The sequence below is a fragment of the Neoarius graeffei genome, chromosome 25 (genome assembly GCF_027579695.1).
Source record: "Neoarius graeffei isolate fNeoGra1 chromosome 25, fNeoGra1.pri, whole genome shotgun sequence".
Taxonomy (NCBI): Eukaryota; Metazoa; Chordata; class Actinopteri; order Siluriformes; family Ariidae; genus Neoarius; species Neoarius graeffei.
In genome coordinates this window covers 31,489,126-31,504,356 of record NC_083593.1, presented here as the reverse complement: position 1 = coordinate 31,504,356, position 15,231 = coordinate 31,489,126, and the positions used below count along the sequence as shown (strand labels likewise).

General features: G+C 39.9%; 1 protein-coding gene across 11 annotated transcripts in view; it reads left to right on the top strand.

Moving 5' to 3' along the window:
- Positions 1-15,231, top strand: part of dlg2 (discs, large homolog 2 (Drosophila)) — a 450,021-nt gene that overhangs the window by 291,328 nt on the left and 143,462 nt on the right. For all 11 annotated transcript variants that reach the window (XM_060909120.1, XM_060909125.1, XM_060909124.1 and 8 more), the window contains one exon: positions 14,050-14,100. In XM_060909120.1, the coding sequence (XP_060765103.1) occupies positions 14,050-14,100 (51 nt within the window). The remainder of the gene's footprint in view (positions 1-14,049; positions 14,101-15,231) is intronic.

The window sequence follows — 15,231 nt, the reverse complement described above, 5'->3', positions numbered from 1 at the left end:
TGTCTGACAGTTTTCCATTAAAATTATATTGTCTACATTTAGATTCCCTTTGGATATTAGATTTCTACATATAGCTGCTGTATGATGTGTTTCTGGATGGAAGCGGGGGCGTGTGAATCAGAGTGTACAGGTTTAAGCAGCGGCTTCGGCATTAAGAGCAGCTCTATAAATCACTCTGCCATTCACTTTTGTCTAGCTGAGCAGAAAGGTGACTGAAAGGCTGGTACAGGAGACTGATGGGGACGATGATGATGAATGTATTTTGATACTATGAAAATATACAGAATTGTAAGAGGTTATTAATGATGTGAATATATGCTAACATTTGAAAGTCCCTGGTTGAAGCTATAGTCAGCAGTTTCAACTGAAACTAGCTATTCTGAACTGCGAAATCTCAACAAGTACAGCCACTCGATGTTGTAGTGTTCTCTCTAAAAGCCACACCAACAAAAACACATGCTTATGTGCTGCCAAGGTTTCTTAAAGCTAGTGCAAGATGGAGGGTTTGACTACACAAGTAAAATGAATTAGAGGACAGTAAATAGTGTATGAATACACTAATGAATTACAGGACAGTAAATAGACCCCTTTCACATGACGTCACCGCGCCGCGAGATTTTGTTAGGCGCCATATTGGAAGACCAAGTACATGCACTCACAATATAAAACAAAGTACGAGCGAGAGTAAAGTGACACGATGGATGATAATTCGGGTTATGTGAGTACATTACCAGTTGCAGAAAGGGCACGGTATGTGGAGAAACTGGCTGTGATTGATGGGTTTGACCCATATGACAAGACTCGGGGCAAGGGAGAATGGAAACATAAGGAGGACCGGACACCAATTCTGCCATCTGTTTGCTACCCAGACATTGTAAACTATTTGTTGTTTACACCCAGTGCCTACACTCAGTGTTCGAACTATGCTGATATTTTCGGGGGGCCCCTTTTTTTCCCTTGGGGGTGTGTGTGCTTGCGCTTGTCTCGGAGCGCAGATCTCCAAACACATGAGAAGCCTATCTTATGCACATATCACGCGGACTCCACACCTCCACACATGCATCGCGTCTGAAGTCATAACTCATCAGGGGAAATCGTGTCCGCATTGGCATGTTCAAAAAACAACCTCGCGTCAACAATGATACCACACGCAAGGAAAAAAAAAAAAGTCAGGCTACTCAACAACCAACCTGGCAGCAGCGAGCAAGCCCCAAACCATCCTAAATTATTATTATTATTAAATTGTAGAAGTCTGGGAGGCTTGCTCCTCATACAGTTATCAACTTGAGGCCAATTTAGCATGTTTTAAATCTGAATTTCTTGCGTTTGCTTACCTCAAAGTGTCCGCAGATCATGCACAGACTTATCCATTATATCCACAGTTTTTTGCCAAGTCTCACACAGGTTTCTTTCAAGTCTACTGTTGGGCCAATAAATCATAAATAAAACAGCTCAGATTTGTTTGTTTAAGTCGTTTGCCACTCCACTTTATTCTCGTGGGTTCACATACCGCTGCCGTTATTATCCCCTTATCACGATTTTGTTGGTCTTCCAAAATGGCGCAGGGAGGGACCTTCTAGTCCCAACTACATTTACTGATGGTGTACCTCAAATTTAGTTAATTTAGAACCTTGGGCTTTTACAATGTAATATTTTAGTGTTTATGAGTATTATAAATCATGTTCTTATTTAAAAAAATCACTGACCCCACATTTTAGCCTTTAGATGCAGAAAATTGTATGAAGAAATATAATTACCTCCATCAAGTTTGTTGGAGGAGGTTGTTTTTGCCTCCATTTGTTTCTTTCTTTGTTTGCCTTGCCTGTTTCCAAAGTAACTCAAAAAAGTAGTGAAAGGATTTTGATGAAATGTTGAATAAAGGTGAGCCATGGACCAAGGAACAATTGATTCGATTTTGATGCCAATCCAGATATGCATATAAACATAGTAACATCTGGATATTCTAATATGTGACTTGGCAGAGGTATGCACTTTCCCAGGTGCCCTTCTATTTTTTTTTTCCAAAGATACATTTCTGTATATTAACTGACTAATGTTTTACAGAGAAAATACAGACTTTTTAACCCTACCCCTCATTTCTAGTATTGGGGTTTGTCGGAGTGCATTTTCAACAGTACATGGATAGGAACTATTCCAACCAAGGTTTCTTGCAAGAATCTACAGGATGTTTCATGTATATTTCATTAATATTTCTGAACACACAAATCTCAGTTTTTATCTGCATAGGTCACATCCAGCTGTTTTACAAAGAATGTACTGTATGTTCAGGGATTGGTATATAATTCATCCAAACCGCAAACAAATAATGTATTGACTCTTTAGTAAAATAATACATATAGGAGTTGACTATGTATGACATCTGTGTAGAAGGTCCTTTTACAACTTTATGATGTACCTACAGAGGAACATCAAGTATTTGCATATTTTAGAAGTAAGCAATTTGTTTGAGTTTACTTGTTTTTTCAGTCTGAATGCATAATTGTATTTTGTAAATGGGTGAGACGACGTAAGTCTTCTGTTACACCACTACAGTGGAGCTTCATTTAGCCCTCTGCTTTCAGTATGCACAGTAATTTCAGGAAGGAGATGCAATTAAGCTCTGTTTTAAATGAATGTTGCTGATGCAGAGGATGTGAAAGGAGTAGGACTGGCGAGTTATAGTCAGAGCACTGAGACAGACTGTGCTAATGTTTAACTGCCCTCTGTGTGGCACGGCGACCGCAGGAGGCTTCAATGGCTATGAGGAAAAGCACTAGTTTCGTTTCACTGCTGATTAGTACATGTTTTTTTTTATGTTACGGAGGTTTTTATGTAGCGTATTCTTTGGAGGACTGGATGTTTACCAATGATCATTGATGTAATAGCTTGTGGGGAGAGTCAGGAGTTTATGGAACAGTGAAAAATTAGTCTTTAGTCATATATTGCAGTGGAAATAAGCACACATCCATTGCCATGTACAAAAGATACATACTATACACCATATAAGAATGACTTCTTATTTCTTGTGAATGTGTCCTGTATTGTATGTTACAGCAACAAGCAAGTGTGTTTATTAGAACTTTCATGATTTCTCAGTGTTCGTGCTGTGTTGTTTTTTTTTTAAGTAGCGCATTGACTGTGACTCACCAGTTTATTATGAGCCTGTGTAAGCCTGCAGTCTGAATGGCTCTTTCCTCCCCTCTGCAGCTGAAGTCGAGCCACAGCACACAAACACTTCTCCCCAAGGACGCAGCCGGCAAAAGCACCACTTAGCATTACCGATGCGAGCCAGGCTTTAGATTTGAGCCGCAGTAAAACTGTTCGAGTGTAGAGCGGCTCAGGCAGAAGGGCTGTGTTTTCCTAACATTGAGGAAAGCAACACGCCGTCCTGACTCACCGTCTATCGTCTGCATAATGAGGAGACTTTGTGGCATCTTTCCGATTATCAGCACTGTTGTTATTGTTATTATGATGATGAGAACTGATCAGTGATCCTACCAGACTCTGGGGTTTGTCAATCAATTACTTCTCTGTCACTGATGATGTTTGTGCCTGTTGAGCTCTGTGTGCTGATGGTGGATCAGAGTGTGTTCCCTCAGAGCTAGCAGGAGGCTTTTGAGAGCTCTTCGTTTTCCTCCTCATCTGTTCTGATGAGATGGTGCCAGACCAATGTGCCTGCAGGGCCATGAACAAGACATCAACTTGGTGTACTCAACCATGACACACACACACACACAAAATTACCCCAGCATTATTGCTATCAATATAAAAAATTTAGATGAGTCACTAATCTAAACTAGACACGTCAACAGTGTCACACAATTTACAAGTATTTTACAAATTTAATTTAAAGCACCAACTAAGATTTCCTTTAAGAATGTAATTACATTTGGATGTAAATCCTCATTCACAATCCGCCGTACGTGCTGCTACGGGCGGTCTATGGTAAAAAATTTGGCAAAACCATGCTTGAGACTTGCGCGATACTTGCGTGTGTTCAGTGCCGTAGAAGGTCGCAGACTGCCCGTGGAGACGTTTGGTCCTGCACATGCAAATTCTACAGGTCTTGAGACAAATCAAGAACGCATACACTACGTACGGGATCCGTACTCCTTTTGTACACCTGAACCAAGTCAGCAGCACGGCTAGTAGGGGCTTTTTGCGATGACAGTAAGACGCATGAGTGACGCACGGTCATTGTATGAGTGACGTGCCTCAGAAGTACTACACAAGTATTCCACACTTGCTATTTGTGCGGCCTGCAAGACAAATACATCTCACTTTCTACCCCTATGTGTGGTGTGTCCGCAGCGCACGCGACCTGCATGCAGTGCATGCGACACGAGGGGCAAGACTCTGGGTATATATATTGGGGAGGAACCAAGGAACCGATCATGTAGCATGTAGCATTGTAGAAGGGAAGAAGACCACCTCATTTGCTGTTTTTATTTGAGTATATGTTAATTTACCATGCAAACGTCAAATAATAAAGCATGAGTATAAGGGAGTATAATATTACATTGTAAAAAAATCCCAACTAAATAGCCCAACAGTTTGATCACTGAAACACACTTTGACTCCGAGCTGCTGTCCTGCTCCTGCTCCTGCTGAGTGGTGGGACGGGGTGTCGGGATGTCCTTGTCCTCATCACTGAGCATGGCACAATGGCCTGACAGCGATGATGGGATTGCAGTGTCCTTACTTCTGGGCATCGTTAGCTGAAACATACATGAAAATCAGCATATATAATATTAATTACATAAGCATATACAGTACAACCCCGATTCCAAAAAAGTTGTGACAAAGTACAAATTGTAAATAAAAACGGAATGCAATAATTTACAAATCTCAAAAACTGATATTGTATTCACAATAGAACATAGACAACATATCAAATGTCAAAAGTGAGACATTTTGAAATTTCATGCCAAATATTGGCTTATTTGAAATTTCATGACAACAACACATCTCAAAAAAGTTGGGACAGGGGCAATAAGAGGCTGGAAAAGTTAAAGGTACAAAAAAGGAACAGCTGGAGGACCAAATTGCAACTCATTAGGTCAATTGGCAATAGGTCATTAACATGACTGGGTATAAAAAGAGCATCTTGGAGTGGCAGCGGCTCTCAGAAGTAAAGATGGGAAGAGGATCACCAATCCCCCTAATTCTGCACCAACAAATAGTGGAGCAATATCAGAAAGGAGTTCGACAGTGTAAAATTGCAAAGAGTTTGAACATATCATCATCTACAGTGCATAATATCATCAAAAGATTCAGAGAATCTGGAAGAATCTCTGTGTGTAAGGGTCAAGGCCGGAAAACCATACTGGGTGCCCATGATCTTCGGGCCCTTAGACGGCACTGCATCACATACAGGCATGCTTCTGTATTGGAAATCACAAAATGGGCTCAGGAATATTTCCAGAGAACATTATCTGTGAACACAATTCACCGTGCCATCTGCCGTTGCCAACTAAAACTCTATAGTTCAAAGAAGAAGCCGTATCTAAACATGATCCAGAAGCGCAGATGTCTTCTCTGGGCCAAGGCTCATTTAAAATGGACTGTGGCAAAGTGGAAAACTGTTCTGTGGTCAGACGAATCAGAATTTGAAGTTCTTTATGGAAATCAGGGACGCCGTGTCATTCGGACTAAAGAGGAGAAGGACGACCCAAGTTGTTATCAGCGCTCAGTTCAGAAGCCTGCATCTCTGATGTATGGGGTTGCATTAGTGCGTGTGGCATGGGCAGCTTACACATCTGGAAAGACACCATCAATGCTGAAAGGTATATCCAGGTTCTAGAGCAACATATGCTCCCATCCAGACGACGTCTCTTTCAGGGAAGACCTTGCATTTTCCAACATGACAATGCCAAACCACATACTGCATCAATTACAGCATCATGGCTGCGTAGAAGAAGGGTCCGGGTACTGAACTGGCCAGCCTGCAGTCCAGATCTTTCACCCATAGAAAACATTTGGCGCATCATAAAACAGAAGATACGACAAAAAAGACCTAAGACAGTTGAGCAGCTAGAATCCTACATTAGACAAGAATGGGTTAACATTCCTATCCCTAAACTTGAGCAACTTGTCTCCTCAGTCCCCAGACGTTTACAGACTGTTGTAAAGAGAAAAGGGGATGTCTCACAGTGGTAAACATGGCCTTGTCCCAACTTTTTTGAGATGTGTTATTGTCATGAAATTTAAAATCAGCTAATTTTTCTCTTTAAATGATACATTTTCTCAGTTTAAACATTTGATATGTCATCTATGTTCTATTCTGAATAAAATATGGAATTTTGAAACTTCCACATCATTACATTCCGTTTTTATTTACAATTTGTACTTTGTCCCAACTTTTTGGGAATCGGGGTTGTAGATACTGAAATGAATGTTTAAAGCATGTGTATTTACCTGTGAAAATCCCTCTGGTGGGGTGCTGTGCCTTCTGCCGGCTTGAAGGCATACTTCTCCCTGTCTGTGCAGGGCTCGCTGGTGCTGCTACCATCATCATCAAATTCTTCCTCCTCCTCCCCCTCTGCTGTTTCAGGCTGGGTTACTTCACTTTTGCTCACTTCTTATTGGGTCCCATTTTCTAAACTTTAAACTGAAAATTTTTAAATTTTTCCCACAAAATATCCGATGTTCTTCAGTCAGAAGACAGATGCAGAATGCTGCAGACACGCTGGTTTTATACCCACTCCTGGCTTGCATCACACGCAAGTTATGAGTGATTGTAACGTGCTAATTACATGCGTCACACATGCTTCACAAGTGCGGCCTGAATTCATAGTGCAAGAAACTGATAAAATGCAAGTCTCACACACTCCACACTCACTGAACACACACTGATCATGTGCATCAGATATACGCTTTCCACGGGCTAACGGCGCAATTTTTCCCACGCCCCGAGGAAGTCAGGTGTGCAACCTGTACTTGACAAGTACTTTGCCCGTACTCCTCCCCCAAACTTTCCCCCGGGTTCATCACGACCCTGCAGCACAGCTGCGGGCTACCAAACCATGTGACCCGTGCATGTCCAAAACACTTACGGCGGGTTGTGAGTGAGGCTTAAGATTCAGTGACACCTGACGCTTTCGTGGTAGGGAACTTGGGAATGTGCATTTGACCTTTGACAATTTTGACTGGATTTCTATTAAGTATCCCTCGGACTAGATAATTGAGATTGAGAATAATAATTTTTCACTGAAAAATCTGAATATAATACTAATATTGAAAAACTAAAAGCCTTTTATTAATTGGCCTTTAGCAATATGGTCTATTCTTAATTAGCACAAAACAGTACATAATTGAAAGAAAGGCTTAACATGGGTTTTAATTTGTTTTTCTGGGTGATGAAATGTTTTAAAATGTTTAAAACTTAATAAATGCCAAAATTGAAAATTCCCAATATTCCCGGGCCCTTCGGAATTCCCGGAAACTTTCCACCCCTTTGCAACCCTACTGTTTATACCACAGTGATGTTGAATTATCTTCTCTTGATGGTCAGAAGGTGTTGATTAATTTTCTATAACAGCAGCTCTGACCATAGTGCTAGCTACAAGGCAGATCATAGGTATATATTAACTCATGCACTGTAATGCATTATTGTTTCTAGAGTAACAGCCCATTTACATGGATTTGTATGGCAGATGCTCAACATGATTTAATGCTTATAATAAACAAATTTAAAACTTATAATCTTGAAGCTTTCAGTAAATAGACATATCTCATCTCATTATCTCTAGCCGCTTTATCCTTCTACAGGGTCGCAGGCAAGCTGGAGCCTATCCCAGCTGACTACGGGCGAAAGGCGGGGTACACCCTGGACAAGTCGCCAGGTCATCACAGGGCTGATACATAGACACAGACAACCATTCACACTCACATTCACACCTACGGTCAATTTAGAGTCACCAGTTAACCTAACCTGCATGTCTTTGGACTGTGGGGGAAACCGGAGCACCCGGAGGAAACCCACGCGGACACGGGGAGAACATGCAAACTCCGCACAGAAAGGCCCTCGCCGGCCAAAGGGCTCGAACCCGGACCTTCTTGCTGTGAGGCGACAGCACTAACCACTACACCACCGTGCCGCCTAAATAGACATATATATCACATTTTATGGAAGGAGTCTTTGTTACTTGGCAGTCTTTTTAAAATATCTATCTATCTATCTATCTATCTATCTATCTATCTATCTATCTATCTATCTATCTATCTATCTATCTATCTATCTATTACTACTATGGGAATGCCTTCAGGACAGAGGACTTTGTGCTTTCTGGTTTCTTGGAGTTTTTTTTTAATCTTATGAGCCTCAAGAGAGAGAAAAAAGACGGGGAGGTGAAGGAGTGAATGTTTGTAGCTGCTTAACATAAATTATAACAGGAACTAATTTGTATCACAGATGTTCCACAACATTAACTGGAACTATAAATTGAAAAATCAATTTTTAAAGTGTAGTTTTAAAGGAGTTTTTTTTTTAAAGTCAGTGTGTCATCCTTAATAAAAAGTGTTCTTAATTCTTCATAAAATAATTGGCAAACTGGTGTTATAGGAAAATATAACTCTCCGGCCATTGATTATTTTCCTATATCATCATTCCACAGATGTTTTATTCCTTACTTACTTTCCTGAAGTTTTTCTCTGTATTGTGATATATTTTTGCATGTCAGCCATTATTACTGAATGGGGCTTTTTCTCCCTTGCTCTCTCTCTCTCTCTCTCTCTAACTTATTCTTCTTTCTCCTTGTCCGTTCTTTCTCATTAGCTTGGAATCACTTTGCCCATGACTCAGCTCTTGCTTATTGCTCATGTCTGTGAAAGCCTTGAAAGTCTTCTTCTCCAAAAAGGACGCATTAAATTGATTTTTGCTGTGATTGTATGAGGCAAGACATCATAAAACTGTCGGAGTTTTAAAAAAAAAGTACAGTGGTTGGCAGAATCTGAATTAGTCTGCCTTGCAATTCATTTATTCACCAGTGGCTGTTCTGTTTTTGGGTTCACCTAAGCTAAAAATGTCATTCAGTGGTATGACCTGAATTTGGTGGACTCCTGTGGTGTGTTGAAGCAGGTCAAACACAGAACACAGCTACAATATGTATAGCTGTGTGTGTGAGACTCTTTACCATATTTGTGTGTGTATATCTGACAGAATAACAACACATTTTATATAAATACATATGCAAAACATTATTATTATTAGTCGTAGTAGTCGTAGTAGTAGTAGTAAATTAATTAAATACATATGCATGTCTGTAAAGGAGAGAGAGATATAGCTAGAGTTTCTTTTGCAACTAAGTGCTAGCTTGTTTATTTAATCATTATAAGGCTTTTTATCCAATACGATATCAGTCAGATGGCTCCACATTTAATCTTTAATTATTTCATATCCATTTCTCATTGTTGCCTCGGAATAATTAAGTTTTTGTTGACTCCACGCTACCTGATTTAACCCCGATTTCCCTGGCATAAATAATTTTGGGGATTAGCAACAACTCCCTCCAGCTCAGTGTCCTCATGGTATGAGCAGTTCAGCAATGTGATCTTCTCAGCCTGTGACCTGTCTCAGATGCTCCAATATTATCAAATGAATATGAAATGATCTGTGATGAACCGTGCAATTTGAGCCCCTCAATGACAAAGACAGAAATGAATAACAGCCAATGAACCTACAAGAGGAAATCTGCGCAGCAGATCCCTGAATCCAGTTCTACTGTATCATGCATTCAGTTCTATCATCTATCTATTTGTGTGGGAGTACAAGGACAAAATGTAAGCACAATAATAATGCTTCTGGAAGAAATTATTTGGCTTGTCATACCCAAATGGCTGTTAGGAACAGCAAAAATTAAAATAAATAAATAAATAAATAAATAAATGAATGAATAAAAACCCGTGACATTGCTAGCAAAGTACAGAAAAAAATATCCTCCAGTTCTCTTTGCAGAACAGACAGTGTCTCCTCAACCAGTTCTCCTCCACATTTTTCTCTCTCATATTTCCATGCAAAACAGTTCAAAAACAGCCACCACAGCCAATTACTAAGGCTACATCCACACGACAACGGCAACGAGATGTTATTTAAAAATATATCGCGTCCAAATGGGCAACGATCAGTAAAATATCAGGTCCATATGGCAATGCAACGCTTGCTGAAAACGATGCAATACACATGCCACACCTCTAGGGGCGCTGTAAGACGGTCCCTTCGGAGACACCAGAACAATAGAAGAAGTAAGGACGCATGCGCATAAACTATTATGCGCGAGACTTCATATTAGCCACAAAGTCAGGAAAATCTGTTCGTAAAATTACATTATAATGACCAAATACAATGAAAAGTATTTTTCCAGTCTCACCTGTGAAAGGTAATCCCATGTGATCTCGTTTGGACGGCAAACCTGTTGGTACAGTTAAACGCAGCTAATCTTTATTCTCCGCTTTGACCTATCCAATAAGGCGGCGAGGATGACGTATGATTCTGCGCGGAAGGCGGCGTCTTTAATGGTCCGGAATAAATTGAATGCTACACGTTGATGGATTAATTTGCTCTTCTACGCCCTTTTTGAGGAATGTATTGTAGGATTTAAACCAACATCTGAAGAGGTGAGATCGCTCCTTTTTTTTCCCTATTTTTGCTGGCGGGATTGACTCTGCCCTAAGGGCAGAGTCTCTCTCTCTCTCTCTCTCTCTCTCTCTCTCTCTCTCTCTCACTTTGCACCATTACACAATAAATATTCACAGTGAAAATATTTTGTAAGCGCGTTTCATGAACCAAGTTATAGGATTTGTTGACAACTCGCATTGAGTTCGTTACACTTCTACCCGGCGTGAAGCACTGACAGTCATGTGGTTGTGACGTCATCGTAAACAAATCCGTTCTACTCATCCAGACGACTTCACAACGGCAACGTTGCCAGATCTTTCCACTCTGGAACCCGTTCTCAAAAAGATTGCGTTTTGGGCACCCAAAACGCCGGTGCCGTGTGGACGCCAGGCCGAAACGATAAGCAATTGTATCGGAGTCACCTGAATCCGTTGCCGTGTGGACAGGGCCTAAGGCTCACTCATGATAAGATTACACGATGGATAGCTTTGGTTATTATTTTTGTGAGTAGGATTTTGTGAGTAGATGATAGGGTTGGGCCGATGAACGAGGCCTTTGTCCTTCAATGTTGGGCCTTGCCAGCCAAGTTTGTATTACTTTGTGTCAGGGGCATCCAAGTGTTGTAATGTTAATTTAGTTGACTAGCTGTTCTTTGTCCGTTAGCATCCCCAGAATTAGATCCATCAGTGTTAGTAGTATATTGGCTGTGGTTCTTGTTATATTACCCGAGCATGCTATTGTTCCGAGTTGCGTGCAGTGCTTGTGCAAATTTTTCCACATAGCAGAAAAAGTCTGAGCATGCATGTTTACTGATATAAGTAGTGACCTGTCTCATGGCTAATGGGAAAACAATGACAATCCAGCAGCAGAGTGCACATCCCTGCCAATGTTATTTATGAAAGATTGCAATGTAGAATGTAGCATTATCTGTGTTATCCCTGACTTATGGAGATTAGTAGTTTTTCTAGATGACAGAAGTCATCTAACCTCAGTTCCATTTTAAGCTAACATGCAAATAAATAAATTCATCTCATGCCAAAACATGTGTTCAGTCCTTGTCAATTTCACGCCTTGAAAGCTTGCAACTTTGCAAACGTATCTCATCTAGCTTGTGATAAATTACACTGCCTAATGTATATTATGTGCAATATGTGCCTATAGCATGTCACCAACAACATTTTATTCGATTGCACACATACTCTACATTCAAATGCTTAGCAAACAATGTATGTAGCCTGAATATGCAAGCACTGTATTTCAGCAAAACTAAAACTTTGTCATTCTTTTTTGTTATTCTTTTTGTTATGTTAGTGTTCATCTCCAATGTCACAATAAATAAAACTATTCATAGTCATTCGTAGTCATATTTGTGTAAAATCCTGTAATATCAGTCTGCTTTGCCAGTCGACATGGTTCTTTGGCTTCTGCCGGCTCCGTATCATCCAGCTTATCAGCAGTGATGTGTCATTTGTTCATTTTAAACTAATATTTTGTATGACTCTGGAGTACGAGTTGTCTCAGTGAGTGATTCATTCATTTTTCCCTGGGCTGTGTATGCACGCCACTCAGGCTCAGCTTCATTCACGAATGAGTCTTTCAGGTATGAGTGTCTTGTTCGCTTGTCACATGACCGCTTCTTATTCTCAGTGAGGGAAAGACTGATTCATTCACGAATCATAACTACAGGTCTTTCAAGTATGGTTGAAGGTTTTTCTTTATTTTTATTTGTATTTGATTGTTCAATATTTAAATATTTATTTAAATTTATTTTCATCCAAATTTGTCTGCCCTTCAGAGACATGTTGTTTTTTTTGTTTATAGTGCATACATTGTTGATTGTACATCCTGGTTATAAAGAAATATATCCTAAATTTATATCAGGTTAGTTTGTGTTATACTTTGCCAAATACAATCCCATTTCAATAAAGGAGCAAAGTGTACACTTTTAGCTGATTTGGGAGAGACTAATAACATGTAGTAATAAGTCTAGTGAGTGATTCATTCACAAATCATAACTACAGGTTTTTCGGGTATGAGTCTTTCGTTCATATTCACATGGTTACAGCAGTCACATGACCAATGCTATTACTGGAGATGAGAATAGAGTTTGCTAATGTTAGCTGGTCAACCAGAACATTTCTGTAGCTAGCCAACTGTGTGTAATGTAGCCATTGAATAGGTGTTTAATTTGCCTTTCTGTTGGGACAAGTTCATACACAACAGGTCTTCAATAACCAGGCAGGATAAAGTGACTAGCTGTCATACAATGAATAGTAATCAGTCATTTCAACTGAATAACTCAGTACACTATGGTCCAAAAGGATGCTTAAGAGTTTAACAAAAGTGAACTTGTGTAGTAAACTTTACTGAGTGAAACAAACGGTGTTGCTCTTAGTATTTGTGAACCGTATAGGGTTACTACAGTGCTATACTAGTTCCAGTGAACGAATTAATCAAAAAAGATTTTTCATTTAACTGAACGAGATTCAAAGATCCGAGTCAGTAAAAAAGATCCAAATTACCCATCATTATGTATACGTCTGTCCATGAGGGGAGCGCAAACCGTGATTTGTTTTGCATAATGTTGCTTTAGAGAGAGAGAGAGAGAGAGAGAGAGAGTGTCTTTGTCTACATTGTCTATGCAATGGTATTAGCGCTGGCCAGTACGCTAGCATCTTAGCTGTTGAAAAGAGTGTGCGTCAGTGAAAGCATGTTTTAGCTACTGGCGGCACATACTGGGCACTACAATACATCATCTCAATACGGCATTTCAGTAACAATTTAAAAGAAAGAAAAGCATCCGTATTTTTGATAGTATTGAAAATTATACTGTCGGGATTTCTAAATACCCTGATATACTGTAATACCATGATATCACCCAAGCCTAGTGAGCTAGCCTCTGCAACCACTCGAATAGTACGCACACTGCTACATCCACACAACTGATCTCAAGTGGCAAAGGTCAAGAAGTATGAGCAGTACAGTGATTTTGAAAGTTGTGTAGTGTCCACTTGACTTAAGCTAATGTATGTGCAGAGATACAGTATATGGAACTACATACTGTATAAGAGATTGGCTTGTTTAGTAAAGGCTATAAGTCAAAGAGAAGGTCTGAACATGGATAGAGATGGGACTCGATATGGGGCAAGTAAATCAATAAAGATTTGCATGCTAAAGTTTAGATTGAAAATGTAGCTGGCTGCCTACAGGAACATGAAAAATTAATTCATTCTAATTATATTACAAAAAAAAAACAGCAGATCCATTCAGATCAATTCATTATAATGCAGTGATATTTAGATTTTTGCTGTGAAGTCATCTGAGATGCTCTTCTCTCATTTTTTAGGGTTGCTTGCTTCAGATTATTAATATTTAATTTAATTTATTTCCTTTGCATTGCAAATGTGTAATGGGATTTTTTTTTTCCCTTCCAGGTCAATGGGACAGAAATTGAATACGAATTTGAAGAGATTACGCTAGAACGGGTAAGTCAGAGCGGTGGCTCATTAACTGATTCAGTCACACAATTTTGGGCTTGCACTCATTTTATACACAGAATAAATCAAAGCTTTCCTCTTGCGATGAATCATTTATATGATGATTGTGTGACATTTTCTGCATTCGTCTTCCTCAAGTGCTAAGACGGTGAAGGACTGCTGTAGCTTGGTTGGATTTAATCTCTATCCACCCTTTCTATCGTATGTGTGATGACCACAAACAATAAGTTCAACTCATTTCTTAGCACTGAGAGAAGAACAAAACACATACTTACTTAAGACAGTTGTTGAACTGTGTTAATAAATGTTTTGAAATATAAAACTCAAAATCAGCAACCCGATAGATTGGTGACATGTCCAGGGTGTACCCCGCCTCTTGTCCAGTGTCAGCTGGTATTGGCCCTAGTCCACCCATGACCAGCAATGGATAAGCTTTACAGAGAATGAATGAATGAATGAATTCAAACTTGCAACATGCCACCATTACACTCATCAAAATGTTATTCTCGTTAGTTTTGTGATATCTGTGTATCACAACCATGAACTGTGTAGATAATGCCTCACCAGATAGTTGCCTGAAGCCAGACAGTTGCACCTTTTTGAACTTCTGGTCAGGCAATGTCACAGGGCAGTATAATGCACTTGGAGGAAAGCGCTATCTGCTCTTTAACCATATACTGGTACATCAGGGATCAATTTTGCTGTCTTGGCTCCTGGCCACACATGACGTAGTCAGGTTTTGAACTGGTGACGATCTGGTGAACATTTTTCTCTGATCTCTGAAAGGATCAGTTATCCAGAATTATAGTTAAATTTACAAGTGCATTAGGTTGACAAATACATCAATGTGTTCTACATACAGTATATGGCCAAAAGTTAGTGGACACCTGACCATAACACTTATGTGCTTTTTGAACATCGCATTTCAGATTTAGTCCCCTCTTTGCTGTTAAAATAATCTCCACTCTTTCTACATTTTGGAGCGTGGCTGTGGGGATTTGCCCATTCAGCCACAAGAGCATTAGGAAGCTCAGGCCAGAGGTGGAAAAACTGGATTGACAGAGTAAAAGTCCTGCTTAGGTTTTCCTTCTGCCTGTGCTCTCAACACAGGTGATTTCA